The sequence below is a fragment of the Electrophorus electricus genome, chromosome 9 (genome assembly GCF_013358815.1).
Source record: "Electrophorus electricus isolate fEleEle1 chromosome 9, fEleEle1.pri, whole genome shotgun sequence".
NCBI lineage: Eukaryota > Metazoa > Chordata > Actinopteri > Gymnotiformes > Gymnotidae > Electrophorus > Electrophorus electricus.
The window spans coordinates 2278952-2306054 of NC_049543.1; the positions used below are offsets into that span (position 1 = coordinate 2278952).

The 27103-nt window shown below is 41.6% G+C and overlaps 3 protein-coding genes across 6 annotated transcripts; 1 reads left to right on the forward strand and 2 right to left on the reverse strand.

The window, feature by feature from the left end:
- Positions 1 to 318: 318 nt before the first annotated feature.
- On the reverse strand, positions 319 to 3768 carry barhl1a (BarH-like homeobox 1a). The gene is made up of 3 exons (XM_027003074.2): positions 2799 to 3768; positions 1510 to 1732; positions 319 to 916 (listed from the first exon to the last, which is right to left on the reverse strand). The coding sequence occupies exons 1-3, from the start codon at positions 3205 to 3207 to the stop codon at positions 628 to 630; spliced, it is 921 nt and encodes a 306-aa protein (XP_026858875.2). The 5' UTR covers positions 3208 to 3768; the 3' UTR covers positions 319 to 627.
- A 424-nt stretch (positions 3769 to 4192) lies between these two features.
- Positions 4193 to 18852, reverse strand: cfap77 (cilia and flagella associated protein 77). Of its 4 annotated transcripts, none has more exons than XM_027003078.2 (7): positions 18515 to 18852; positions 18235 to 18309; positions 11425 to 11524; positions 10381 to 10621; positions 7920 to 8025; positions 7179 to 7280; positions 4193 to 4769 (listed from the first exon to the last, which is right to left on the reverse strand). In XM_027003078.2, exons 2-7 carry the CDS (start codon positions 18295 to 18297, stop codon positions 4647 to 4649), a joined length of 735 nt encoding a protein of 244 aa, XP_026858879.1. In that variant the 5' UTR covers positions 18298 to 18309; positions 18515 to 18852; the 3' UTR covers positions 4193 to 4646. The 4 variants fall into 4 exon arrangements, with proteins under 4 accessions (XP_026858879.1, XP_026858877.2, XP_026858878.2 ...); XM_027003076.2 differs by having other exon boundaries at positions 7098 to 7280; XM_027003077.2 differs by lacking the exon at positions 18515 to 18852 and adding an exon at positions 18391 to 18493 and having other exon boundaries at positions 7098 to 7280.
- Positions 18853 to 20826: 1974 nt separating this feature from the next.
- LOC113573042 (transcription termination factor 1) lies at positions 20827 to 26549 on the forward strand. The gene is made up of 10 exons (XM_027003067.2): positions 20827 to 20921; positions 22526 to 23372; positions 23503 to 23688; positions 23796 to 23874; positions 24393 to 24517; positions 24623 to 24827; positions 24931 to 25017; positions 25248 to 25313; positions 25620 to 25705; positions 26205 to 26549. The coding sequence occupies exons 2-10, from the start codon at positions 22571 to 22573 to the stop codon at positions 26420 to 26422; spliced, it is 1854 nt and encodes a 617-aa protein (XP_026858868.2). The 5' UTR covers positions 20827 to 20921; positions 22526 to 22570; the 3' UTR covers positions 26423 to 26549.
- The last annotated feature ends 554 nt before the right edge of the window (positions 26550 to 27103 follow it).

The following is a 27103-nucleotide window of genomic DNA, read 5'->3' on the forward strand; positions in this document are numbered from 1 at the left end:
ACACAGTTGTTGTTGTTTTTGTTTTGTTTTTTGTTTAGGTTTTTTTTTTGTTGTTGTTTTTTGTTTTTTGTTTTTTTGTGGGACTCACCAAATTATAATGCCACGTGATGGGGACCTTCTCCACCAATATTTGTCTAGTGTTCATAGACAAAACATTTTATGAATAATTATTAATAACAATAATTGCTATTTTATAATAGTAATAATAATAATTATTAGCATGGTGTTTGGTTTTCTATTAGTGTTGTTAATGTTCGAATATTACTAAATTGTTTAAAATTATTTATTTGACCGCTTCTGGTGATCCCACTACTGAAATGTGTAATAAGAGATTTTGGTGTACAAGTCCTCAGTTCCCTTTCGTTCCTTTTGGGAGTAGCAAGCTTGTTGCCGGTGGGTTCAAGGGCCAGTCAGAAGGCTTTAGAGGAGCTTTGAAACAGAGCTTTATACAAACTTTAGAGCAAGTTTGTCAAGTATATTATTTAAAAATTGTCAGACACCTAACATTCGTCTTCCGCGCGTTGCAAAATAACTTCGGCCGTCTGTAATTACGCGTGTTCTGTGACCGAATATACCCAAGCGCACCTGATCATTCCTGAGGAGTTGAGAGGCAGTTCCTAGGGCAGTTCATCGCTGCGGGGTCGGTCGCGCTAACACACCGGGCAACGAGGGAAGAGCCGGCTCCCCGCCTCCCTGAACACCATGCAGGAGAATTCTCGGTACAAGCGACCGCTGCACCGGCGGCGGAGGTGCAGACGGACCTCTGTACAAATAAAGTCCGGCTCCGGGATCCAAGTTGGATACAAGACTTTGGGGATAAAAATAAGGCGACGGAAACATTCTTTGAAGAGCAGAGTAATTGCCCGCTTCCGCGAGAAGCTCCAGTCCGACTGCTGTCTGTCGCTTCCACTTTGTCCTTAAATATTAGAAACAAGGGAATAATATCAGTAATGGTCATTTCAATCTCGATATAAATCAAAATGTTTTGAGACTTTTGCCCAGTTATATTTGATGTGAGCCTGCATCATAACGTTACTTTTATTTATGAGGAAACAAGAGTATGAGTTTTTATGTATGTTTGGGTAACCTGTATGTCCCGTGATACATTCATCTGTCACATTGTCACTCAACAGAGCCAGTTCCAGGTAAATAATTCATAATTATAGCAATAATGTAATTACAGCTTGGTGATTTAATTATTAATACGCCATGCATTAATTTATTATTCATGTCCAAAGTGTTGTGAAGTCGTAGGCCTACTATATGCCTGTGGATTTATACATTTCAAGCTTTTCAATCAATTCGTGTCTACGTTTCAAAAATGTATACATACAGGTGAAGCCTCGAAATCTACCTCTTGATTGATTAAACTACTGGTTTATTAATCCCCGAAAGCAGATAGCAGGTTATACTGCCGATTATGATCCCCCCGCCCCCTACCCCCCCCCCCCCCAAAAAAAAAAAAAAAAATCTGGGCCTTTTTCTCCCTCATCAAACTTTCCAGCTCACCTTCGATTTTGGTACCACGTTTTGACCTGTGTGTCGGTGAGGCTGAGTGACGCCGCCAGCTCCATCCTGTCCTGCACGCTTAGGTATTTCTGGCGCTCGAAGCTGCGCTCCAGCTGGGCTAGCTGGTGGTCGGTGAACGCGGTACGTGCTTTCCTTGGCTTCTTAAGCCGAGATGAGGGATTTTCTCTACTGCTAGATATTTCCCGATCTGCTTCATCTTTTACTGCAAATAAATAACAATGCGTCACTTAAAGAGAAGAATTTGATACAAACAACTCACATTTAAAATGTTTTTTTGGGGGGGGGCAGAACTTTTGTGTCATAGAATAGTCTGCGCCGGATTTATTTATACTAAATTTGAACAGCATCGCATCAATTTCGCTTTTTCATAACTAAATTTATCGGGATGTCTTGAGCTGAAAATGAGTGAAAGTTCAAAGCCCGCTGATCGGATTTGAACAATGCCACATTAATCCACTTAATTGGACCACAAGGGATGCGAATCAGTCAGGCAAGAAGGCTGAAACCGCACAGAGGCGTGGAAAAGACTGCTAAACAGCTAGCAGAGCCCTGCGTTACAAATCTGATTACCAGGCGGACAAATTGTAGTCAATCTCCTAGAAATTTCATTAATTTTAAAAAAGCGAATAATATGGGCGAATGAGCACCGTAAAATTATATTTAAGAAAATATAAATCATGAACTTGGCATAAAAAGTATTTTAAATGTAATCTGAATAACTGTATAACTGCAAATGTTTAAAACATCTATTTTTTATATTTAGGATCAGAGCACGATTGTTGTTTTTAAATTATATTGCCTTTAATATAATTAGTTAATAAGATATTACATAATGTTATAACGAAATAACAAGATATGCTCAATATGTAGTGTGCGTGAATGATACATTCAATACACGCCACGTTCCTGTTTAGAAGGGTTAAAGTTTTGGAGTGTACCTTTAGGTTATTTGGTCTATGTTTTTGTCTATAAATCCTCAGTAGCAACGAATGTAACAGTTTCTTCGAACTAGATATTAATAGTAGAACATTTCTATCTACTTACTATAATCAGGAAATTAAAGTTATGCTAAATAAACATATAAGACATCTCAATTAATAGAAATTAATTATCCAGAGACTATCCTTATATTTAGGGAAACATTTTACTTTGTAATATTTAAAATGCCAGACATTCACGAGATTATTTTAAAAAAAATTATTCTGCTTACTGAATGATTATCTATAATTATACTGGTAGATTTTATATACATCTTTATTTCATCTTACCCCGGTATTCGCTATCCGACGACGAATTGCTGTGAAGCTTTTCTATGTAGTCTTCGACCTCGTGCGCTGACGGGCCGTCGCTGGAGTAGGGCGCGCAGGCGGCCAGGGGCTTGCAGTCCGCCAGAATGTCTCGAATTAGGAAAGAAGAGGTCACCGTCCGTGGCTGAGATATCTGTAACGGGGACTCGAGTCCTAAAGTGCGAGAATGCCTTTGCACCGCGTCTTCCACCGAATCTCGTCTCGGTGAGGGGGGTGACGAGCAGTCGCTGTCCAGGTCTGAGCGCGGGCTTAAAGTCGGAGACCTGCACTCCCCTAATAAGCCGTCTCCTTTTGAAATACACGGACTCGCGGGTCTATGCGAGAGCAGAGATTCGATCCCAAAACCTGACCCGTTTGTTGACACTTCCATTATGAATGCAGCGGAGATAGAATCATACGTTAAACCAGCATCTGTGCATCAGGCATTGTCCAGCAGTAAAGTCTAGATCGACCTTTAATTCAGGGCGATCGAGTTATCCCCTTCTTGCCATCTCTTCTCAAGCGATAAAAGCACGGTTATTTAAAAAAAAAATAATAATAAATCACCGTTTTTCAAACTAAAAATAATCTAAAACAAACAAACAAACAAAAAGATCCCACTCAAAGCACGGGCAGCTACTTTCTCATGAACTGCTCTCGTCCGGCTGCTGATGTGTCGCTTGTGAACAAAGTCAGGTGCAGTCCTCCACACCGAGTCATGGGAACCCGAAGCTCGTTTTCCGGTCAGTTTCAGAACCTCGGACAGGTACAGTGACAGTCAAAGCTCGCAGGACTGCTTCGCCAAATAGACCCAAATGTGTTGGCCTTTCGAGGGACAGAGCGCTGTCGTCACCAAATCCTCGAAACCCTCGATATACAGGGGAAAACCGCCATGTAACTGTAATGATGAAGTTCAACTTCTGTCGTCGATCTGCGTGAGTTATACCAGTGATCTGTGATCTGTGTGAACCTCCGGTGACACCCTTCCTCAAAAACCACCAATGCCAGAGCAGCAGCACGCTTTTAAAGGTGTCCGTTACGCCGCTGTCCGGAGCGCCGAGTCGTTATTGGCTGATTGGTTTTTATGGGCGGTGGGGGGTGATGATAACATACGTGTTGTGTGAGGGGGAGGTCTTCACCCGTCCTCCTCCTGTACACCCTTACTGGATCAAACACACATTAAAAATTACATTCAGACAATATAACAGTAGTCTATAGCATTAACGTAAATGCACTTAACGTATCGCACTTATAATAGCCAGACAGTGGGCAACATTTTTTCTTTATTCTGGAAATAAAACATAACAATTCATAACAAACGAAAACAAACAAACAAATGATTAAATAAATCAAGAATGAAGAGACCCTTGTTGAGAATTTAGTTTATTGAGAAAATGTTTAGGTAATTGCTAATAATAACATAATAATTAAAACAAATGATTGGTGTGATTCATAATTTATTTTAAAATGTACACTTAAATTTGAAACACAGCAGCAGGCTACATATACTCTAAATACTGTAAAATAATTAGATTGATAAAACAATTACATAAGGTGGGAAAAATATTTTCTGATTTTAATGAAATACTATGTCAGTTACAATACTACTTCAGCAAAGACCCACCATGAGAAAATGCATTCAGTAAAAAAGTATAATTTTTAATGTAATTGATGCACTGATATCCAACATTGGCTGAAAGAGCCGATTCTGATGGCTACTCCTCTTGAGCTGATATCAGTTACATCATTAGCTGACATCTCTCTAAGTGTGGCTGATGTGAGCAACAGTCTGGGAGGTTATGAAGAGACCAACAGGGCTGTGTCTGTCCGTCAGTCCACAGTGTAGGTACCCTGACCGAGTGGTCCTCTTCTGGCCACTGAGTCTGAGTAGTGCGCAGCCATGGCTCGCTTTCGGGCTTCAGGGTCTCGAAAGGTGTCCAGGGCAGGTCCAATCTGCAGGAGGACGGGGCGGATCAGCATCAGTGCTCCAAGCCATCAGGACACACAACCATCAGGACACACAACCAACAGGACACACAACCATCAGGACACACAACAATCCTTCATTCATCATGTTACATTGTTCATTTCACTGCAGTGTCATGCTGGGGATATCTCTTTAATATGTCTTGTCAACAGGGATTCTTCACTCAAAATCTATTTAAATCCATGACTAGGATTAATCTATGTCAGGGAATTGGGCACTATAGGAGTCAGGGGCTAACACAAACTCGTTGCCTTGTTTATGTTCACTGTGGTGCTGTTCTGTATTCTGCCACTGTTTGTGACTTTGTTTGCAGGCAGCTAGAGGGGGCCAGGGTGGGGGTGTGCATGGCTGGAACACGTTTTGTTTGTCTGACGTGACTGTGGTGGATGTCATTAGCTTGGCTGATGGCAGGTGGGCCACTAACAGCCTGGTGAGCTCCAGCCATGGGTGTTTTGGTGTTGCTGAATGGGGGTAAGACGTCTCATCAGCTCTGAGTCAGTATATACGTCGAAAACAGCCTAATATAAAACTGACAGTGCGTAAAATGCAAAACAAACATTTTATTGTAGGAGAATTGCTTGGATTTAGTGATTTGGATGAGAGTCGAGCCTTGATTAATTTTGACACACACAAAAAAACATTGTGCAGGTGTTTCAGAAAACGCCTCTCACAAATATTTTAATTTCCCTAAAGCATTTTGTCTGGCAGCCAGAGCTGGGTATTGACAAGGAGGCAACAAGAAAATGCTTGTTGGCGTAACACATTTAGGAGTTAAAAAATGGCTCAAAACACTAGACATGTCAGCCTGGTGGGCTTCATATCTTTTTTCCAGATGTTAAATGTGTTCCAAAAAGCTAGCTTATGTTTGTAACATGCTTCAAATGCCTGATAGATATTTCAAACGCTGAAAAAAACCCTCCCTTATCAAATCTCGGAAAACAGCATAAAGCAGACCAAAACTTCACTGGTGTCACCTTTGTTTATTTATATAATTTTCTTGTTTGTTATTTTTTCGCTTTATTTTGTACGAAATCCTGTTGCCTCTCTCAAACACTTCTGGCACTTCCGTACTTTTTTTGAATTAAAAAGGAGGAACACGCATCCCACCAAAGGCAGAATGAGCGAGAAGTAAAGAAGAATGACAACACAAACAAACAGATGATGGAGGGGGAAACGTGAACAAGCGCTGTGCGCGGGAGACGAGTCGGCGATGCAAATGTCGAACCTCGAGCCATCGGGAGCACGAGCTGACAGGCTATAATGAGCGGAGGTAAATCTTTCATAAGGTTAACGCTCTCTCCTCACCGTCAGCTGTCATACAAGAGAGAATTTAGCGCGCGCGTGCAGCCGAAACACAGTGCCCCTCCCACTCATTAGAGCTGACTGCGGCTGGACGACACGACTGGCAGGAAGCGCGCAGGCAGCCACGGGTTGTGTGGGTAATTTGCAGAGGAGATGCACGCAGGGAGGAGGATGGGATGAAGGTGGATTAAAAAACGAAAAAAAATACAGGAATACAGGTATGAAATGGGAGACAGGAGACTGACTGTGTGCGTGTCTGTGTGTGTGTGTGTGTGTGTGTGTGTGTGTGTGTGTGTGGGCATGCATATGTATGTGCATTTGCACACATGCAGGTCTGGAGAAAGTGTGTGTAGCTCCATGCATGTTTGTAGGCATGTATGCACTGTTTATATGCATTAGCATGTGTGTGAGGGAGATGGTTAGCTCAGCAGGAGTCTGATTCCCTCATAATTGGAAGCATTGGGTATTGTCAGTGAAGGATTTTCAAGCTTCAGTGGCAGCTAAAGCTGTCAGGATGATAGCCTGTATGTCAGTGCAAAAGACCAACGGAAAAAAAAAATACTTTTGATTTAATTGGTGGCTTGTGCTGGGCATATGATGAGGAGGGTGGGAGCAGGACAACTACAGTGGATAAGAGCTTGTGTGTGTGTGTGTGTGTGTGTGTGTGTGTGTGTGTGTGGTAAGGGAATCTGAAGAGAAATCATTACTTTCACTGTTGATTTTCCTCAGAAGCATCGTCTGACATCACATTGTCTTGCCAAACACACACACACACACACACACACGCATGGGCAATAAAGTCATTATGCATTCATCATGACTTTGCCTCATCAGATTCCAGGCTAGTAGGAATGCTCTCATAAATGAAACATTGAGAGTAGCTAAACTAAACTCCCACAGCCCTCTTAACTGGGCAAAATTATCAAATGAAGCAAACATCAATATTTTACTTACTGTCAGAGATCAACAAACTGCACGTAGGATCCCCTTACCAGCTGCTCAGAGCTCCACTGGCCACAGCAGGCTCCTGTGCTCAGAGAGTGGGGGGACTGAGGGAGCATTGAGCCTCTTACGTGTTGGAAGCGTGGTAGTTTCCACATGGACTGGGCTTCCTCCGGCGGCCGACTCTTCCGGAGGAGGGTTGTACGAGTGTCCTGGATCTTCCCGAGCTGAACCTGCATGAAGGGGGAAAAATGAATAAATAAAATCAATACAAATTATTTTTATATATATAATATATATATATATATATCCAGAGAAGATTCCAGGTGAGTAACTATTGCACTATAGTAAAAGATGTAGTGATAGTCAAAATCACAGTGAAGTACAAAGTTTCCAGAGAAACCTACTTTTCCTAATATGAACAAGATCTACCTCCTATAGGTTCGGAAGCTTTTTCTTGCACAGCTGATAAAAGACTTTAGTCTGAAACATCCTGTTTCTCTGGAAATATATATATATATATATATATATATACAAACTGTTATATGTGCATATATATGTTATATATGCACTTATACATAAACACAAAGATATAAATAAATCCCCCCATCCCTCTTTTAGAATAAGTCACTCATTAAAGAGGCCAAAGGATACTGATGTAGATAAGACAAGTTACCGTCTGTCAGCTAACCTCTGAGAACACAGAATTTACTGAAAAAGAGCTGGTAGTCTGTAGATACTGCTAAAAAGTAGGTACACCTCATAAACGTGGAAACAAATAGCTAATGTATAATGTATAAAGAATGTGTGTCACTGAATGTGAGTGAGTGTGTCTTGAAAAAAGCGTGCGATGTCTGAGTCCATGAGCTCACTTTCTTATGCTGGCCTGCCAGCAGGGCTCTGTCCTTGGCCTGCTGTTCCTCCAACCATCTCTGGGCATACCTGTATTCCAACAGCTCCGAAATAGGGGCAGAATTCCTGCAGCGGGACACAGGAAACACCTTTACATGGGTTTTGCTTTTACTTTAGCTGTACATTATTTTGTCCTTTTATCCATCCATGCACACATACATCCCCACCACAGCTGAGTCATATGAACTGGTGGTATATCTCAGTCATAATCTTTGGTAAGATGCCGATCTCCACTCTGACCCCTGCTGTTATTTTTATTGCATCATTAGTACACACCACATGTCTCTGCGATGGCTTGCTAAGCGTCCTGAGCTTGGACAGGGAGACAGCTGAGAAAGCTCTAGCCTGCAGTCCAAAGACTGAGAATTCAAAATGAGGGGTATGGTTAGGCTTAGCATTTGGCTGCTGGTAGCCTCTGTTAAAGGCTTTGTGATGGTCCTTTTGTGCTTAAGGTTGTGAACTCTATAAGCACATGATGGAATGCTGGGAAAACATCTTTCAGACAGCAAAAAAAGGCTCCTGAATTGTATGGATTTTAGCTGCTACAGTGATATAGTGGTACAGCTGTTACAAAGAAGCCTGGCACATATCTTTCATTTTATTGTTTCATCAGCAAATTAATACAGTTATAGAAAAGACATTTGTAAGATATTAGGTGTACAAACTTTCCATATGGATGTGTGTGTGTGTGCGCGCACGCGTGCGTTTGTGCATTGTGCGCTGCATTATGCATGTGAATGTAAAGTTTGTGTGTTTGTGAGTGTGTGTGTGCACGCTGCATTATACATGTGAGTACACTGCATCTTTCTGTGTGTAAAATATGGTAGGGGCGACACTTTCTACTAGGAAACTGAAGCATCCTCATTAAGGCTGACCTTGGCATTGGTGAATAGTGTTTGATGGATAGAGAGCAGGACCAAACAAGTCTCCGAGGAGCCATGATCTTATCTTTTATTGCTCCATCCCTTTCTCCTGACTGAACACACACACCTCTCTCTCACACCCCATGCATCAAGCGTAGAATAAATCTGACACAGAGTAATGTGTGTGTGTGTGTGTGTGTGTGAAAGAGAAAGAGAGAAAGTGTGTTATTAGTTAAATAATTCAGCTCCATTGCAACAGCATCAACACCCACGAGGAAGAGGACGAAGGCAGGGACAGATGTGTAGAGAGACGAGGAGAGGGAGCTCACGGCACTGCTCACTCGGTGCGCTGCTGTAATTTTCCTGCTCCGGCTCCGAGCACAATCCTCATGTCATATCCCTACAGACATCCGGCTCTGGCAATAATTCAGATCTCCCTCTCTCTCTCTTTCTTTCCTGTTCTCACTCTGTCTATTCCTCTCTTCATTACCCACAAACACCTGTCCCTGAGCCGCTTCACTTCTTCAGTCTCCTGACTTAAGAGTCAGTCCTAAAGCACTTTTAGAAGCTATGAATACCCATTTACCCTGGGACTTTACACAGCACACTGCAAGTGAAGTGTCTACATGTTGCCAAGATGAACATACAATATCTTAATTTCATGACTGACTTTTATTAAAAAGAAAGTGCATGTGTGTAAATCTTAAGTATAAAATTTTCCTTAATAAAATATTTTCCTTTAATGTGTCATCTCAACTCATGGTTTTAATAGTTGACTAATAGAAAAACAGCATGTAGCTTGTGGTGAACAGAGGTGAACATGAAGCAATAAGCAGGTTAGGTCTGTGTGTGTGTGTGTGTGTGTGTGTGTGTGTGTGTGTGTATTTGAGTACAGTAACATCTGACAGCTAAACAGTGATCTTGTTAAAGTGAATACACATCCAGTGAGGAAGTAATGAACACAGAACAGAGCTTTGAGTTTTCCAATCAGACCTGATACAAGCATATTAAAGCACCCCTTAAAATATGCACGACGATTTTCACTGTGCTAAGTGCCAACGTTTGTTTCTGCTCTACGCTAATGGCCCTCCTACCTCTGATTAGTCATTTAATGTTAACAATCAGTGTTCTGTTTGTGTGGCTGCTTCTTGTGTGGCTACAGACCAGAATAAGTGCAATGGTACCAGATATGTTGGTACCATACTGTTGTCTCAGCAGTTTTCCCCTCCTTTCAAAAATAAAATAGCAGGGCTATTATGAAGTCTACGCTCCCTAGGGAGACACATGTAAAGCATCCATAGGTAGTACTAAGAAGCATAAATGTGTTGTGTCACTGTATATTGGGATTATAATGGCTTAAAACTAAAATAAAATAAAGGTGCAGGACAGATTGGATTAACTGAGTACAGCATTGACAGCATTGTCATATGTAGGTTGTAAGACTGTTTGAAGAGAATGTATTGTATAAATACAATTCCCCAGTTAATTAGGTTATGACAAACTATGCAATGTGCTCTCTCTGGATCTCAGAGTCACACACGAGGACTCATCCACTCACCGCGTAGAGACGCCAAAGCCGATGTCCCGCGGGGGTCGTGCCGGAGCAGACCTGTGGGCAGCGGCATTAGGCACGGCGGGGCGTCTAATGTCGTGAGTGGCGCGGTACTGCTGCAGCTCTTTGGCCGTGACCAAGCCAGACTTCACACCCTCCCGGTTAAGAGCTACAAAGTCCCGCACAGCCTTCCTGTGGTGTGCGGGGACACTGGAGGATAGTGATGGGGTGTGCCAGCTAGAGATGGCTGAGTAAGAAAAAGAGATCAGCAGAGTGTCATGGAACGCTCGCCTCCCGTGAATCACATGGTTTGGCCAGCCACGTGTAGTGGGAGGATCTGTTTGTGGCCACACCTGCACACCTGAAGCTTGTTTGTCTATATGTATATGTATGTCGAGGTGTGCAGAGTGTTGGTCATTGTTGACGTAACGTAGTAAATGTTTTGATGTAATGTTCCCTTTGTCAATGTTAATCGTATTAGTGTTTACTGTCCGTGTTTAATGTTAACCGTTTCTTGTTTGTATTAATCGTGTGTGATTCCTGTGAGTGCTGCTAGTGTTGTATGTTTAAATGTGAATAAATGTACGTCCCAGACGTTGGAGTCTGTGCGTCCTGCCCCTCGCCCTGCGGCACTCGGCCGCCTCGCGTTACACAGAGCAGAGAACACACACAACTAAGTATTTTAGCAAAACAACACTGTTCGTATCCTTTTAGCCCTGAAAGACTCGTTACAAAAAAATGAAATCATGTCCTACTGTGACAGTATGATTATATTTTTAAACAACTGCAACAGGGCAAAAAATTACACATACTTCAGTCATATATGTGTAACATTTATCAGTTTTATTACTTGTTTCCATCCTTAAAACACCAATTCTGTTATTAGTTTTTAAAACTTTGTTATTACTACAGCAGCATCGTGAAGGCCACTGGCCTGTCCACTACTGGGAAGTACATGATTCCTCTGAGTGCCTCAGCCAGCTTATTTGGTGTTTGCACTGAAAACCCGCAGGGTGAGAAGGGAAGCTCATAACTGCTCCTGTCACGTACCCTCTGCCACTCCTCCATCTTGGATGGTGGTCACCGTTCCATAAACAAAATCAGATCCTGGGCAGGACAGGCCTCTGGATTTGCTCTTCCCAAGTGGAGGCTATAGATCAGGAAAAACAAAACAACCAATTCAGCTCTTTAAAGAAAGATGATTTTTTTAAAACTTCCCCAGGCCTCGAGTAAATAGTCTTTAGAAAGCCAAGAATCTCTAGTTACTCTAAACATGTGAAAGGTGTCAAACAGTAGCCCTTCCTAAGCTTGTTTCTGCGATGTCACTTGAATACTGCAATTTAACAAAAATTTCAGACAAAGCATTTAAGACACAAGAGAGTCAGTGTGTCACAGTATCTCTAAGACTTCCCAGCTACAGTGATTGTCAGCTTTTCCAAACAACCCTGCACCACCTCCACCACCACCTCCACCACCACCACACCTCCACCTCCACCACCTCCAACATCTCCACCACCTCCACCACCGAATTCTAAAAGTATCACTGTCTGTGTATTTAGTAAACTCTTAATTATGCAAACCTCCACCACCACCTCCACAACCTCCACCTCCACCACCTCCAACATCTCCACCACCACCTCCAACACCACCACCTCCACAACCTCCACCACCACCACACCTCCACCTCCACCACCTCCAACATCTCCACCACCTCCACCACCGAATTCTAAAAGTATCACTGTCTGTGTATTTAGTAAACTCTTAATTATGCAAACCTCCACCACCACCTCCACAACCTCCACCTCCACCACCTCCAACATCTCCACCACCACCTCTACCACCTCCACCACCACCTCCAACATCTCCACCACCACCTCTACCACCTCCACCACCACCTCCACAACCTCCACCACCACCACACCTCCACCTCCACCACCTCCAACATCTCCACCACCTCCACCACCGAATTCTAAAAGTATCACTGTCTGTGTATTTAGTAAACTCTTAATTATGCAAACCTCCACCACCACCTCCACAACCTCCACCTCCACCACCTCCAACATCTCCACCACCACCTCTACCACCTCCACCACCACCTCCAACACCACCACCTCCACAATCTCCACCACCACCACTACCGAATTCTAAAAGTATCACTGTCAGTGTATTTAGTAAACTCTTGAATAAGGAAACTCTAAGAGGCACTGGTTACCATGAAACATTCCCCAAAGGACTGTTGTGACTTGGCATCACATGGCAAAAATAATTTTATTTGAACTCCTCAATAAAATGGCTGAACTTGGTGGATCTGCTCCTCGGGCAGGGACGTACAGGATTCAGTCTGCATTGCTGACAGGTTGGAGTCCAGTCGACTCGCTGAAGGCACGCCCTGCATCTCAGGAGCCAGAGCTAGGGGATGATTGGCAGGCAAAGAGCTGGAGAGAGCAGCAGCATGCAGGAGGGGCTCACGGCTTGCCTGTCATCACCAGCTCAGCAAGGATCTCCCGGGGCCAGCGGCCTGAGCAAAGCGCGCGCTAACACTGCGCCTGCCGTTCTGCCGATTTTCAAAGCGAGACGTCTCCAGGCCTCTTTTTAAGCGCGCGCTTCGACAGAGAGGTGGGTGGAAATTGAGAATCAATCGGCAGCAAGGTGACAAGCGAAGAGCTGGCGAGCGAGCGGCACGCCACCTGAGCGGTGCGGCAGAACGTACCTTTGATCCGCTGTCTCTTTATCAGGAGATGGAACATGAAGGTAGCACGCTAGCTTGTCAGTCACACAGTGCTGCGGTTCAATTCGCGCTGTCGTGTGTGATTTTGGGGAAGACGACTTTGTGACATGATCGTCTGTCAGAAAGAAGGGGCTCTTCAATCAGCCATGGAGATGTGTATGCTTGCTCTCATCTCAAATCTGGTTTAAGGCCGTGAGTCTTCCATTATCCTGTCTACCGTTGGATTCCCCACAGACAGTTTTCAGTTTAACCAGCTATGTGGAAAAATGGATTAGATATTCTCTTGTCACTGGACCCCCCACAAATGATCCTCAGTGCTAAGGCCTCCATGAACCGATTTCAAGAATACCCCAACCGTGAACCATGTAAAAACTTTCTTATGGTAGTGGACCCCTGATAGTGACTGGCCAGGGGATCTCCACAGAACTCTTCTGACTGATACCCAGCCGGACCCATCCGCAACCTCTGGTTAACATCTCTACTAAAAGCCATCAAATCTTTCTCTTAAAGGCATCGCTTTAACAGCCCAATCGTCTGGGTCTGGGCCACTGTGCTTCTCAGCCATGCGTTTTAATCCCCTAAGAAATTTCAATCTGCAGATTGTTTTCATGGGATCACTTAGAGACGCCTGAAGAAACGTGTTGACTGCTGGCGCAAAACGGCTAACCAGACCCCTCTAAACATTATTGTGCCTTTCAGGCTCAAGAAAGGCCTGAAAGAGTAGAGGACAACAAAAAAGGGCAAATCAGGAGGGGGATGATGTTGAGCAAAAGCTCCTTTTATAGTCTCATTTACTAGTGATCTGCTTCTTTAGTGTGTTTTGATTAACCAGCCATGGGCCTGCTAAAAAAGAGGGTGCATCCTCAGGAGAAAGGCACTACCCCACAAGAGTCCACGGTGGGGTCAGCGGGAGCATATTATTCACAGTCTTAAGAAGATGGACAATAGGGGACAATCATCCCTGAGTGTCCTCCTCCTGGTCACCCCGCCTGGTTTTAATTTCACCATACTTTTGTCCTGCTCTCATTTGTGTGTGCTGTTAGGATTTGACTGAGCTGAGCTCAGCTTAGCGCTGACCATTACAGTCAGTCTCCCCAGTCTGTTATCACATCGCTCCCCCCATTCTTTCTCCTACACACACACACACACACACACACACACACACACACACACACACACACACACACACACACACGGACCCATCTTTCCCACGGTGATCATTCCGATGAATGACATTTGTGGCGCTGAGCTAGTCGGCTGGCTTTCTGATGCATGTACAGTATCAGCAGCTGGAGAGATCCAGGTGACTACATGCATTTTGCCACCTACTGCTGAAGCTACTTGTGTCTGCTCCCACCAGATCTAATCCTCAGGCTTTCAGTTGATCAATACTGAACAAGTAATGTGTAATGATTTGTAAACTAAACAGAACGTTTACGGCAGTGCTTCTGTGCGAAAGAAAGAGTGTTACAGCGAGGGATGATCATGCCTAAATTCCAAGGGCCTAAAAGAAGTTGAAGAAATGTTTCTGTGAGCCAAACAGCTAGATTATGTGGCTTTCAGAAAAGAGCTCAGACTCATCTGGTCTAACTGTCCTAAATTGGCCTGGTGTCTGCAGAATCTGAGAGTTTAGTTTAATCCATCCAGACATGGTGACCCAAAATCATTCATCTCACCCCACATCTCCCTGACTGTCAGACACCAGGCGTCTCTTCCGCGAGACCCACATGGAGAAGAGGAGTCGATGGTGATGATTAGATGATAATGGCTGTAATGCGTGCCGATCTGTCTGCGCTCATTCCGCTCGCTGGCTCCTCAAACTCAGCTCAGCGCCATCTGGTGACTGGCCAGAGCACAGCAGGCCTGAGGGCTTAAGACTAATCGCCTGCTCTTACCACTTAAACCGGAACATTGTGTGTATGTGTATATAGTATGTGTGCGGGTGTTTATTTGTTCTTAATAAATAAATAAGCAAACAATAAAAATAAAATCTCCTACAAGCTTGTATAATGAATTCAAGGATATATAAAGCATAAAATAAAAGTAGGACTTTTGTGTCGTTTGATATGAATCTTTGAAAAGCTCTATGTATATAACATTATAAAGTATATAACATTACAGTATATGTTTATGACATATCATTAACAGATTATATGCAAGCACAAATGACTCAATCTTTCAATTCATTTGAATAGTTATTAGCCTCTAAGTAATACCAAGCAATGCATCAATTCACTGCCTGTAAAACAATAATAATAATCATTCATAATTCCAAAGTGAGAAACAAAGAATCATAACCCTTCTTTTCCATCACACCTTTTCAATATTGTCAGGGTAAAATCTTTCAACTTTAGATTACTAACTCATAAATCTTAAAATACATTCACTCATACCCACTCACCCTAGCCTTGTCAAACACACACACACACACACACACACACACACACACACACACACACACACGCGCGCGCGCACATGCGCACACACACACGCGCACACACAAGCACACGCACACGCATACCCCTCGTTTGCATGCACACCCGCTCTGCACCTTAAGCTACTCATACTCCATTTATAAGTGACTACAAGCTTGAACTCTGGGCATAGCTGATGAGGTTTTTTCAAATACAAGAACAGCTAACTGGCATTATGTGTCTGGGTAAGCGTACATGACCCCCCCACAGTACAGACGAATATATATCTTCTGTCCTTAACTTTTACTCTTTAAAGAGAAAACCGATAACTTTTGAGTATTGCGTGTGTGTTTGATGAGCTCTCTAAAAATAGATATAGGTAGATTCACACCATATAGGACCTAAATGTATAATTATATGAATATCATACAGGAGTGGAACTTGGTAAATCACAATGATACATGGGCTTACCATTCATTACTTCCTCATTAGATTGATTCATCAGGTACACACTCATTATGTCTCACAAGTAATATGATGCGTGCTCTTGTACTGCCTCTGCTATGATAGACTACACATGGGCAATGGTCACTTTACACAGCTCATTTACATGATATTATTTATTATGGGTGCCGTTTATGGTTATGCATGCCTGGTTCTTGTGTATCTGTGTCACTGTGCTTGTACCTACAGTGAGCCCAGCTGGTTCCCATTAATAATGAGCCTCTACTTTGCTACAGTGTCTGCGTGGAAGATGAAACGACTTGTTATACCATGGTGGAAAGGCCTTTGAGGTACTGAGTCTGTGGATCTCCATTCCCACATGCTATATCAAAATCGAATACTCTATATTCTTTAGCTAACCTTAATGAAGATTTGGCCAGGGTGCTGTCTGATTATGTCCAGCGAGAGTTTGGTTGGATTTAAATGGAAAATTCATAAACACACTTTCTGGCCTTGTTTTGACTTGGCTGCCTTAACGATGCCTTGCCATCGTCACTTGTGCTGTGGTCATGTCAGCATACAGTATCCTGCATTCTGTACAGAGTTTACACACAAAATGGTAGGTAGAATGTGAGATTTGTCTGTGTGTAACACAGCCTACAGCACGTCGTGTGCTTAGGCTAATGCTACCGAGCATGACTAGGAGGTTGTGAATGGGACCCAGCCGGCCTGGGGCCGAGCAGGGCCCATTGAGGGCAGAGAGAACAACAGAAGCCCCAAATCTGCCTCCCTGATCTCTCATTTACTGGCCATCGGGGAGCACAGGCATGAAAATGGGATTTATTGGCCATGCCTCATCAAAAGGGAATTAATGAAGGAAAGGAGCAGAGAGGAGAATGAAATTCTCCATTGCGCTCCTTGATCAACACCTCATATTTTTTGTTCAGTCCAGAAAGACACAAGCCTTCTTATGTAGTTGCAGTAAAATGCATTCGCTTGGACACAAAACCAAGCTGCAGTTTAGACAGATCCCCTATGTTTACTCTATATCTTACTACCTACAGCTTAATCCATCTCTGGTATGCTCTGAGGAGCATTAGTAGTGGTGTATATTACTGTGATATATAACCTGCTCCCCAACAGGACAGCCATACATCAAAACTGCCTTAAGCAGACAAAACTCCATCGATGATGAAGTGCTCTTTGGTGATATACTAAGAAACAAACAGGTGCTGTGTAAAGCATGCGATTCACTTTGTTCGCAAGCACTGGATGTTTTATCAAATCCATCTCTCTGAACATACACAGAAAGTCTTTTGTTGATTACCGGAGGGCTGAGGTTGAATGTTCTGCATTGCAGCTGAAAAGCAAGCCACGAGAGAGGAGAAACAGAGTAACATCAGGCAGAGGACAAAAGCCTAAATCCTCGCAGATGACTCGACTATTGTTCCGGAGCACAGCCAAGAAGCTGTAGCTAAAACGACTCACAATGGGAATGAACGCAAAATCCTTGATCTTGTGGGACTATAGCAGCATACATGCAGTTCATTATCATAGTCATTTAAATACAGTAATCCTATTTTCTGCATCAGTCAAAAGGGGCATATCAAATAACCCTGGAGAACGAGTAAGAGACAAAGAGGAGGGGCACCAGCAAGCAGAGGACTAACATGAGCTGCTTATCCCACCAGGGATGGACAGAATGATTGGATGAGTGTGAAAAGAGAGAAAGGGGATGGGAGGACATTATGTTTAAGTAATGTGGAAAACAAAGGGAAGAGAAGAGGATTGAGCTGGCTCATTTCATCCTCCCTTCTGCTCCAGTGGAAGAGTTGATTAAGTTGAAATGAAGCAGAATTAGATGAAGGATATGTTGGGAGAGGGACCCACAAATATAGACTTCAGTATGATAGTCTAGCGAATGAGGGTAGGAGAGTAATAAGTGCTGCTAGAGAGATTGTGTGAAAGAAGGAACAATTCTAAATGTTTAAGGATACATTGCTTTAGTTGAGAAATAAACCTATTTTGTTTACCCCCCCCAAAAAAAAGGCTTGAAAAGAATATTTGTGGGCTATTACTGTCGAACAAGTTCTCAGACTTAGCAGAAAATTCTGCCATCTGGTGCTTGAATACGCTAGTGAAACCCAAGCAACCTTGTTATAACGTCGTTTTAGGTGCTTCTTGTCTAAAACAAACAAACAAACAAAACTCGGGCTTGTTTGTAACCTCGCCCTCCTACGACATACGCACGTCGGCCTGTTCCCAATTCCTTACCCTTATTAAAAGAGGATTGTTCAGCATTGAGTCTCTGACCACTCCGACATGAGACGTTTCCATCTCCGCGCTGAGCTGCAAAGTCAACGAGGTTGTATTAACTAACGTGGGCTACAAAACGTATTTGATGACATATTTATGTAGCTGTTAGCTAACCTAGGAGACAAGAGGACAAGAGCCAAACCCAGCCTTACTCAGTCCTTCAAACAACAGACTGGAAGTCCTGCGACATAGTTAAGACCCAAATGTGTGGAAGTAAACGAAGTGCAAGCGATCTTACTAGCTCGGTGCTTCTGTTTTGCCAGTGGTCGGTGTGAAAACACAGCACAACAACCTTCGTTAAAGTCACGGCGTGCTGCTCGATTTAGTCTTAGTTTCTCCGTTGCCATGGAGATAAGACGCAGGTGGGACGCAGGGCGCTGCCTATCGTATCGCTAGCTATCGTAGCTACTGCTTAGCCTCCTGGCCAGTGTGTCGACTTTAGCTCTGTTTAGAGGATCTGGTTGCGTTTCTGTAATAGTATTACGATTAAAAAGGACTATTTAAAAAATATTACTTATTTGCGGCAGGGTTTTCGTGGGCACCTGTAACACTGCAAGCCAACGAGATCCAGTTACAATCCTCAAGCAGAGGGCGTTAAAGTCGCATTAGTGCAATTCCTTAGAGAAAATTGGGAATAAGTGTGGGGTTAACGTACTTAATCTGGCTGTACTCCCAGGTAAACATTTTGAGAATTTGAAAAGTTTCAGCTTTCACATGTGCCCCTATGAACATGTGGGGGAAAAATGGAATTTGTGAAACCTGAATGTTATGAGCACCTGTTAAAACAGTGAGGGGTAATAACTTGTCTTTAAGGGGTTATGGGGACATAATTAGGTCCGTGTTGTCAGGCTAACATTTCTAAAGGCTACAACGACTATTTTTTTTTTTTTAATTTATTTTTATAAGGTGTTGAATGCAGGGTATTTGCCAGTTAAACACTTGATTGTACCGATACACTACATTTTCTCCAAGGAACTCTTAATTTCTGTTGTGTTGCTTTCCAGTAAACAGAGATAATAAACATCCAGCCAGAAGAGAATGAAGTTAAAAATAAGAAAGAAAATTGTTTAGTACAGCACAATAGTCTGAGTGGTAAATGTATTACACAAATGCCTTAATTATTTTTGTTCTTGTTTTGTTGTTGCTTTTGTATTCTATTGTTTCTCAAACTCATGCCAACTATATAGTCGATATAGTCAAAGGTCAACGCGTTACCGGGTGACTCTGGCAGAGGTCAAGTTCCAAAGTTTGGCTGTTGGTCATTTTCATTTGCAGTTTTTGTGCAGTTGTGCATTGCATTTCCTTCCACATGCTTCTGCACTCTGGGATAATGGATCACTCAGAGCAGTCCAATGAACACTTATCATACATTTATTTTAGTTTTACCTTACCCCTGTGTAATTTCTTAGCAATTGCGATCTAGTTATTAGCTGTCTTAGCTATGCATTTGATTTCATTGGATGGACTGTGTGATGGAGGCATGCTTATGTCACCAGAGAGCTCTTACCACTTTAATACTGCTGCTTGGTTCTGGATGGGTTGCTGAACTGAGCTCATGGGCAGATTTGGCATTTCTGGGGCCCCAAGCAAAGTTCTTTCTAATCATTTTGTCTTTCTAAGACATGTCTTTCTAAGACATTTTTTACAAAAATGTATAGCAAAATACAACATTTACCGACTATGTACAATCTTTACCTCAGTCAGAGGCAGTCAGAATTGAACCATCCTAGTTTCTTTTCCTTTCTTTTCTAGAAAGAAGCTAGTTAGCGTGTTATAGTATCTCTTTGGAGTCAAACAACGAAAGAAAGAATGAGTTTAATAGCTGTTTTTTCCCCCTGTGTTATCATGCATGTTTTATCATTATGTATTGCTGGAAGTCTATCACTCAGGTTTAATTTTCCTTTGCTGTTCTTTACAGGAACAGCATAGTCAGCTATAGCTAACCTAACTGATGATAATAATAATGCAGTGTTCACCCTTATGGAAATCATGTTCTTTGTTAAATCACTAAATAGTGTTGCTGTGCCAATTTGTGTTTCGGCTAAAGCACTGAATCTAAAAGTTTACTTTGTTGCAGATTTCTTGAAGTCTCTTCAGTTATTTGAAAAAAAAAAGGACCTTGCTCAGTAAAGGCTTGTGAGGACAGTTGTCATTTATAGCAGAACAGACCTTGGAATTGGTGCAGTGTTATAAACTGAGATTATATTATATGAATAGGTTTTTAATAAATAAGATAGACGTCTTATTTAGACGTCTTATTTCTTGCTTCTATTTATATATATTATCTTATACTGGGATTTTGAACACAGCAATTATTCTGATAATTGTGTGGTTATTTATTTCGTTCGACTGAATGAATTTAAGAAAGAACGATCAAATTGTTTTTTAAATATTTTCTGTGGTACATCGTCTGACATACAGTCGAAAACCGGATGTTTAACACCGATACTACAACCTACAATTGATGTCTGTCCCAATCGTCTTATACCTTCGTGTACTGTAGGTGGCAGTAGTGCGTATAAAGTGTTGCACTGCAGCCGCCCTCTTAACTGAGCGCAGAAGAGAGTATGCGTCTCTCTAACGTGGAGAGATCAAAACAAGCTGTTATCTTCAACCTGGCTTCGTGAAAATGCGACTTATTGCAGGTAAAAGCTCACGAATCGCAATGTGTAGATGCGCGAGTTGTTATTGGCATCTCCTTGCGGACTTTATGGGCTTTCTTGTTTTAGCTTTAGCTACGTGTGTTAGCTAGATGGCTAACAGGCAGTCAGTTAGCACGCTGAGTTTGAATAATGCTGAGGAAAGACCAGTTTGAACATGCGTTTCGACCAGTGCCAGTTTACCCCCAAACTTCAAATAAGCCTCAAAGAAAATAACTCTGGGGGCTGGCACAGTCATCTTGCTTTTGCCAAGCGCTAGTGTGGATGTTGATCCTGGGTTCACTATAAACCGCCTCAGAATAAGTGCAGGTTAGTTGCTTACGGTAACGTGTGGCTGCCGTTTACCAGGTTTACTGGCGATGAACCAGGTTAATGTCCATAAAACTGCCTAGATGACTTAGTTAAGGTTGCGGCTCGTATTATTGCTTACAGTGGGTAATGTTATCAAAGAATGAAGCGATTAGACTCCGTTTAAACATTTCGATGAATTTTTTTCCACTAACGCACCGTTTCGACCCAATCAGTCTTTTAGACGTTTTTCACCATTACCTTTCACATGATGGTCGATTCGCTCTCGGTTTAACTACAAATTGTACGGATCGGTATTCTTTGGTTTTAATAGTTTTTTGCTACTTAATATTTTCTTTTAACAGAAATGTGAGGTAGGGATGTCCTTTTTGACGGCCTTCGTTGTTCTGTTAAATGTATGATATTCATGTAACTCAGAGGTTTTCCTCGGCATACATCTGTGAAAGTCAAAATCTCCTTAACATTTTATTTACTAAAATATTCCTTGCAAGTCAAGGCTTAATATACTTGCTTTCTCCACTATCATTCATGGTAGTTATTAAAAAAGGTCCTCAGTAGTCTAATAATGGCTGTTATACATTGTAGGCTTTAATCTTATAATCAAATGCTCCTTCCCATTTGATGATGGCAAGGTTTCCTTCTTGAAGTCAGAGGGTAGCCCTGCCTGCCTGTCTTCTTATGACACCACATCCTGACCCTGCTAAAGTAAACCACTGCAGGAGAAGAGCCAGGCTGCTCGAGATAGAAACGTAGCCCTGGCTGCGTGTCAGTGACTGGGTGAACTCTTGAGTACCACACAATGAGCCAGTGGAAGAAATGATGGTAGAGATGGTCCTTAAGAAACACTACTGGCATAAAATTACTTCACTAAATGCTCAAAAAAATCACCACTCCCACCTTAAGTTTGAAATATGTGCCTGCATATGTAACATTTAAAGTTCTGGTAGAATGCAATAAGAAGCTCTGCATTTTTTTTAAATTGTTCACATCCTGGTTGAGTCCCGTTACCAGCGCTTAACAGATTTTGGCTTTCAAAGTTAACCATGGACGCACTTCATCTTATTTCTACTCAGAGTTGACTGACTTTCTTCTTGGGAATATTAACCGTCTATTCTGGAACCAGTATCTGGGTATCCGATTGAGTTGAATCAGTTTCTAGTTCAGTTAAAGGTTATCTTAGTAGTATAAATGCAGGTTTCTTGGTCTCAAATTTTTAATGTAGTGTCTTAAATTCTCACATTGTGGTGTTTGTTTGTTTTTTTTTTTGTGTGTGTCTGAAGAGGTAGAAGCAGCCTGAAGTGCACAAGTCTCAATACCACAAACCCATGGTCATGGGGAAAAAGAAAGGAAGGAAGACCACCTGCTTACTTACTGAAAATCTCCAGAAAGAGAAACTGCAGACAGATATGGACAGTTCCCTCATAGAAAGTTCAAGACCAGAATCATTCACAACCAGTTCAGGAGAGGCTAGAAAGAAGCAAAAGAGAGTGAAGAATGAGGACTCCAGACAGCACACTGCAGGACAGCAGCAAAACAGCGAACTCAGAGAGAAGACTAAAATAAAACATGTTAGGAACACTCATAGTGGGAAGGAGCCTTCAAATGAGACTGACCACCTGCACCAGGAAGACGTAGATGAGGAATTGGGTGAAAAGGCTGAAAAAACGAGAAAAAAGAGAAAAAGAGATAAGCAGAGAGAGACAGAAGACAATATAATGTATAAAGTATCTGTGAATGATGCTTCAGGGAGAAACACAAGAGGGAATGTTACAATGGAATTGGAAAACGATGAGGAAAAAAGCAACAAGAAAAGTAAACGTGTTAGAAAAAAGAAAAATACTAATGCAGCAACATGCGGAAATTCCAGCGATGAGACTGCTAACGCAGCGCAAGGGGCACAGACAGTGGCAAATGAGAGTGCTCAGATGTCGGAGAACAAATGTGGTTGTAGGGTTGGCACTCAGCCCTTTAAGAAGAAAAAAAGAAAAAGAGACTTGACAGATGTTGATGCAGAACTTCTGGAGCAGCTCAGAGAATTTGTGCCCAATATAGATTCAAGACCACGTCAGGATATTGTTAGAATGATTAACTGTGACTTGTCGAGGTATAAGGAATTCAAGAGGAAAGGTAAGCTGAACGCGTAGATGGTTTGACAGTGTGTACTCTAATGTAGTTTGTGTCTTGAGACAAACGTAGTTGTACACACCTGTTTCAGGGGAGACTTAAGTTGCTGATCATGAGTTTGATGTATTTTCAGGTATCGTCATGAATGGTGGAAAGTTCACTGTCAAAGAAAATGAGATGCTGAAGAAGAATGTTGAAGACTTCATGGCTCTTACTGGAGTAGACAATCCCACAAAGCTCTTTTTTACTGATCGCTTCAAGGAGGAGTGTGCACAAATCAAGAAGCTTAAAAAAGTGCACAAGTTCTTTGAGCGCATATGTGAGTGAACTATTGTCTGCTATCCATGACCTCTTTACCATTTTGCCTACAGTGGTAAATTTGAATTGTTTGTCCACTGTAAACATTTCCAATATCCTTCTTCACAGCAGAGGGAATTCCAAGAAGCTGTCTTTATGTTTACGCCCGTGGGAGAAAAGTCTTTGATGCCCGCAATTACAAGGGCCCGTAAGGCGAATTTCAATTTTCTTTGTTTAGGAGAATGTCTACATTTGACCAGAGAGCATCCTATGCAAAATGGAGGTTTACCAAAACTACCTTTCATTATCAATATTTATTGAAAATCAGTGCACTTTTATTAGTTTTTAACATTCGAAACGGTGTAATTAAGCTTAACAGCCCATTTTGATATTCCCCATCGGTCTCGCATGTACTTTTGTAAAGTTTTATAGGTAGTTTGGGTTTTTATATTGTTTTATACTTTTTCTGCCCAGGGACATTCTACTTTGTAGTCTTTTGTTTTGAAATAAAATGGTATTTTTCTGTATTGTATATAATTAGAGCTCATTAGAATCAATATATTTGAACATTGAAAATCATAATGTAAAAAAAAAAGTCCTAATAATCCTAGCCCTAATTATTAAATATTATCCTAATAATAATAATAATATCCTAATAATTCTAGCCCTAATTATTAAATAATACTGAACTACATTGACTTAATTTTATTTTTTTCTCTTTCCAAGGTTCACAAAAAGAGAAATTAACACATTGCTCAAGTTGCACACGTTACATGGAAATAACTGGAAGAAGATTTCAGACTTGACTGGTCGAAGTGCATATTCACTCCAGAAGCGTTACTCTCAGCTCAGTAAGTAAATGTCCTTAACCGTTTTGCCAAAATGGGAAAATCGGTGAGTTCGGAGCGATGCATTGCCATCATCCGGACCTCCTAACATGTTGGTTTTTAATGTAGCAACAAAGGGAGGGCCGTGGTCCACAGATGAGCACCAGAGACTTTTAAGAGCTGTGCGATATTACATAGTCAGGAGGTACCTACCTGGAGCCACTTATAAAGGTTCAGCTCGCGTGAGCAGAGAAGTGCTGTACAGACAACTTCCCTGGACGGATATTGCCGCCAAGGTGAAAACGCGCTCATGGACCAAGTGCAGGGAGAAATGGTGAGACGATGATGCTCACTTTGTTGTTTCAGCAGTGAAGAGGCATTTTTGTGGCAAAAATATTTTTTAATAACTAGTGAATTTCCCCCTTGCTCTTCTCCAGGATGTCAGGCTTACCTAGGAGAATGTCTTCTGAGGCTTTGCACACAAACAAGAAGAATGAAGAGGTTAAAGTCAAACTCATAAAAGCGTAAGTACAATTTATCTATTTAAATCAACTGATTAAATTTAATTGCATTTTTAAATTTAATTTTACCTTTTAAATTTTTAATACATTTATTTCGTTTGTAGTTTCTTGAGGTGATAGATCTCAGGATGTAATAAGCTTTATTATTTAATTCGTCTGTCTTTTTGTAAAGCACTTTTGAATTACACCTGTGTATGAAAAGTACTAAAGTATGGCTTTTCCATCCATCCCAGTCTGTATGAAATGCAGGTGGAGGATATTGCCTTAGTCAACTGGGAGGACCTGACTGAAGTCATCGGGTAAGTATCGTGTCTACGTGCATGTAACATTACACATGGCTATCTTCATCCAACTGAATGGGATATTTTGCTAGTATTTCACAATAGCTAATCTTGACAGGTTTGGGAAGTTTGTTAGTGTCTTCAGCACATCATGATGGAAAGCTTAATCTCAAGTTACCATGTATTATGTAATGTTTATCGCAAAGCCTCCATTTCATGATATTATTCTGATAGTTTGTAGTGGACTTGGACAGTCTGTGAGGTGTGAAGTGCTTTGGTTATTGGTTGCACTGTAATCTGGAGTGGGATTTCTGTTCTCCGTAGGGATGTTCCTCCAGCATATGTGCAAAGAAAATGGCACAAACTAAAAATTTGTCATGTTCCTCGTTGGCAAACCATGTGTTTCGCAGGTAAGATACTTGCTTACTTATTCCTTTAATTTTTTTTTAAACATATGGATTTAATACCTTTACTTTTCTGCCTTTTGTACTTTCAATAATGTTCCTTGTATGTGTGCAATTTGTTCTTGTACTGTGGAAGTCATCATTGTAGAGCAGGCGTGGGATCTAGAGCTCCGTATGTGGAGCCATATTATGTATGTATGTGTGTTAAAGCAGAGAAATATGTAACGCTATACTTCTGGAATAATTTGCGCATGACCCATGCTTTAACACGCTTGATCCAGGAGAAAGAACCAAAAACTCTTTGTTTCAAAGCAGCAATGCTTATATAACCCAGCAAATGTACTTTTCCTTAAGTTAAAAACTTCTGAGCACACTATTGTGTGCTGACGTAGTATTTAGAAACGCCACAAATACATGTGAAACCAGAGAAGCATCAGTGGCACTGGGTGAGTGCAGCGATAAGGACACCATGTTTGATTTTATACATCTGTTAATCGTCCACCAGACACGATCGACTTTCTGTATGAAAAAGTCCTACCCCGCCTCGAGAAGGAGCTAAAGAGCTATGAGGATGATGAGGATGATACTCCGCCCAAGGTAAAACAGCAGGAAAGCTTCAGGCTCTCTGACATCTTTCATGACATTGATGATGATGGTAATGATGACGACGACAATGATGATGATGGTGGTGGTGGTGGTGGTAAGGTGAGGAGGAAAAGATAAAGAAGAACCCCAGCAGGAAATGACTTGGATATAAATCACAGCAAATGGGGCTCAGACTTTTTAAATCTACTTCTGTACTGAAGAATATCCAGTGTTCCATGAAGATGGAATTTTACTTAGATTCTGGGAAAAAAAACTTGTGCTGATTATATAGTATATTTTTTACTGTTATTTCTTTTGTTTTTGTGAATATTTCATATGTAACATATATAATTGATATGATAATCATTTTAAATGTGGTAGATCGACAAACGCTGACACTCTGTACTTGTAGCACAATAAGTGTTATAAGTAAGAATCTAAAAATTAGATGAAAACTTTTCAGTTTACATTGGCTCATTTGTAGAGGAGTGCTGCTTTTATGTGATCATTTATTTTTGATGAAGAGGGAGGTAAGAGTTAAATACTTTCCCTCTTCGATGCTCTGGAAAGTTTATATACGTTGATTTGTCATTGTAAAACAAACAAAACCCCAACATATCTTGTAATTCTTTTTTTCTTTATTTACCTTAAACATTTATCTACTATAAATTGCAGTTCTAAAAATAGTGTAGTGTTTCAATATTCTGCTTTTGGGTGTTATTTATGACTATGAATGTATATTTTTAAATGTACAAATTTTTTAAATGATGTGCAAGTCAGACCATATTTGTAAACAGTTCACATGCAATCAGTTTTCAA

Coding starts and splice junctions, on each gene's coding strand:
- barhl1a (XM_027003074.2), bottom strand. CDS start 3,207: ATGGAAGTGTCAACAAACGGGTCAGGTTTTGGGATCGAATCTCTGCTC. Junction 1,733..2,798: donor GTCGGATAGCGAATACCGGG/GTAAGATGAAAT, acceptor ATTTATTTGCAG/TAAAAGATGAAGCAGATCGG. Junction 917..1,509: donor ACGTGGTACCAAAATCGAAG/GTGAGCTGGAAA, acceptor CTAATATTTAAG/GACAAAGTGGAAGCGACAGA.
- cfap77 (XM_027003076.2), bottom strand. CDS start 18,297: ATGGAAACGTCTCATGTCGGAGTGGTCAGAGACTCAATGCTGAACAAT. Junction 11,525..18,234: donor ACAATCCTCTTTTAATAAGG/GTAAGGAATTGG, acceptor CCTGATCTATAG/CCTCCACTTGGGAAGAGCAA. Junction 4,770..7,097: donor AGTGGAGCTCTGAGCAGCTG/GTAAGGGGATCC, acceptor GTCCTCCTGCAG/ATTGGACCTGCCCTGGACAC.
- LOC113573042 (XM_027003067.2), top strand. CDS start 22,571: ATGGTCATGGGGAAAAAGAAAGGAAGGAAGACCACCTGCTTACTTACT. Junction 25,018..25,247: donor AAAGTCAAACTCATAAAAGC/GTAAGTACAATT, acceptor CATCCATCCCAG/TCTGTATGAAATGCAGGTGG. Junction 25,706..26,204: donor GCAAACCATGTGTTTCGCAG/GTAAGATACTTG, acceptor ATCGTCCACCAG/ACACGATCGACTTTCTGTAT.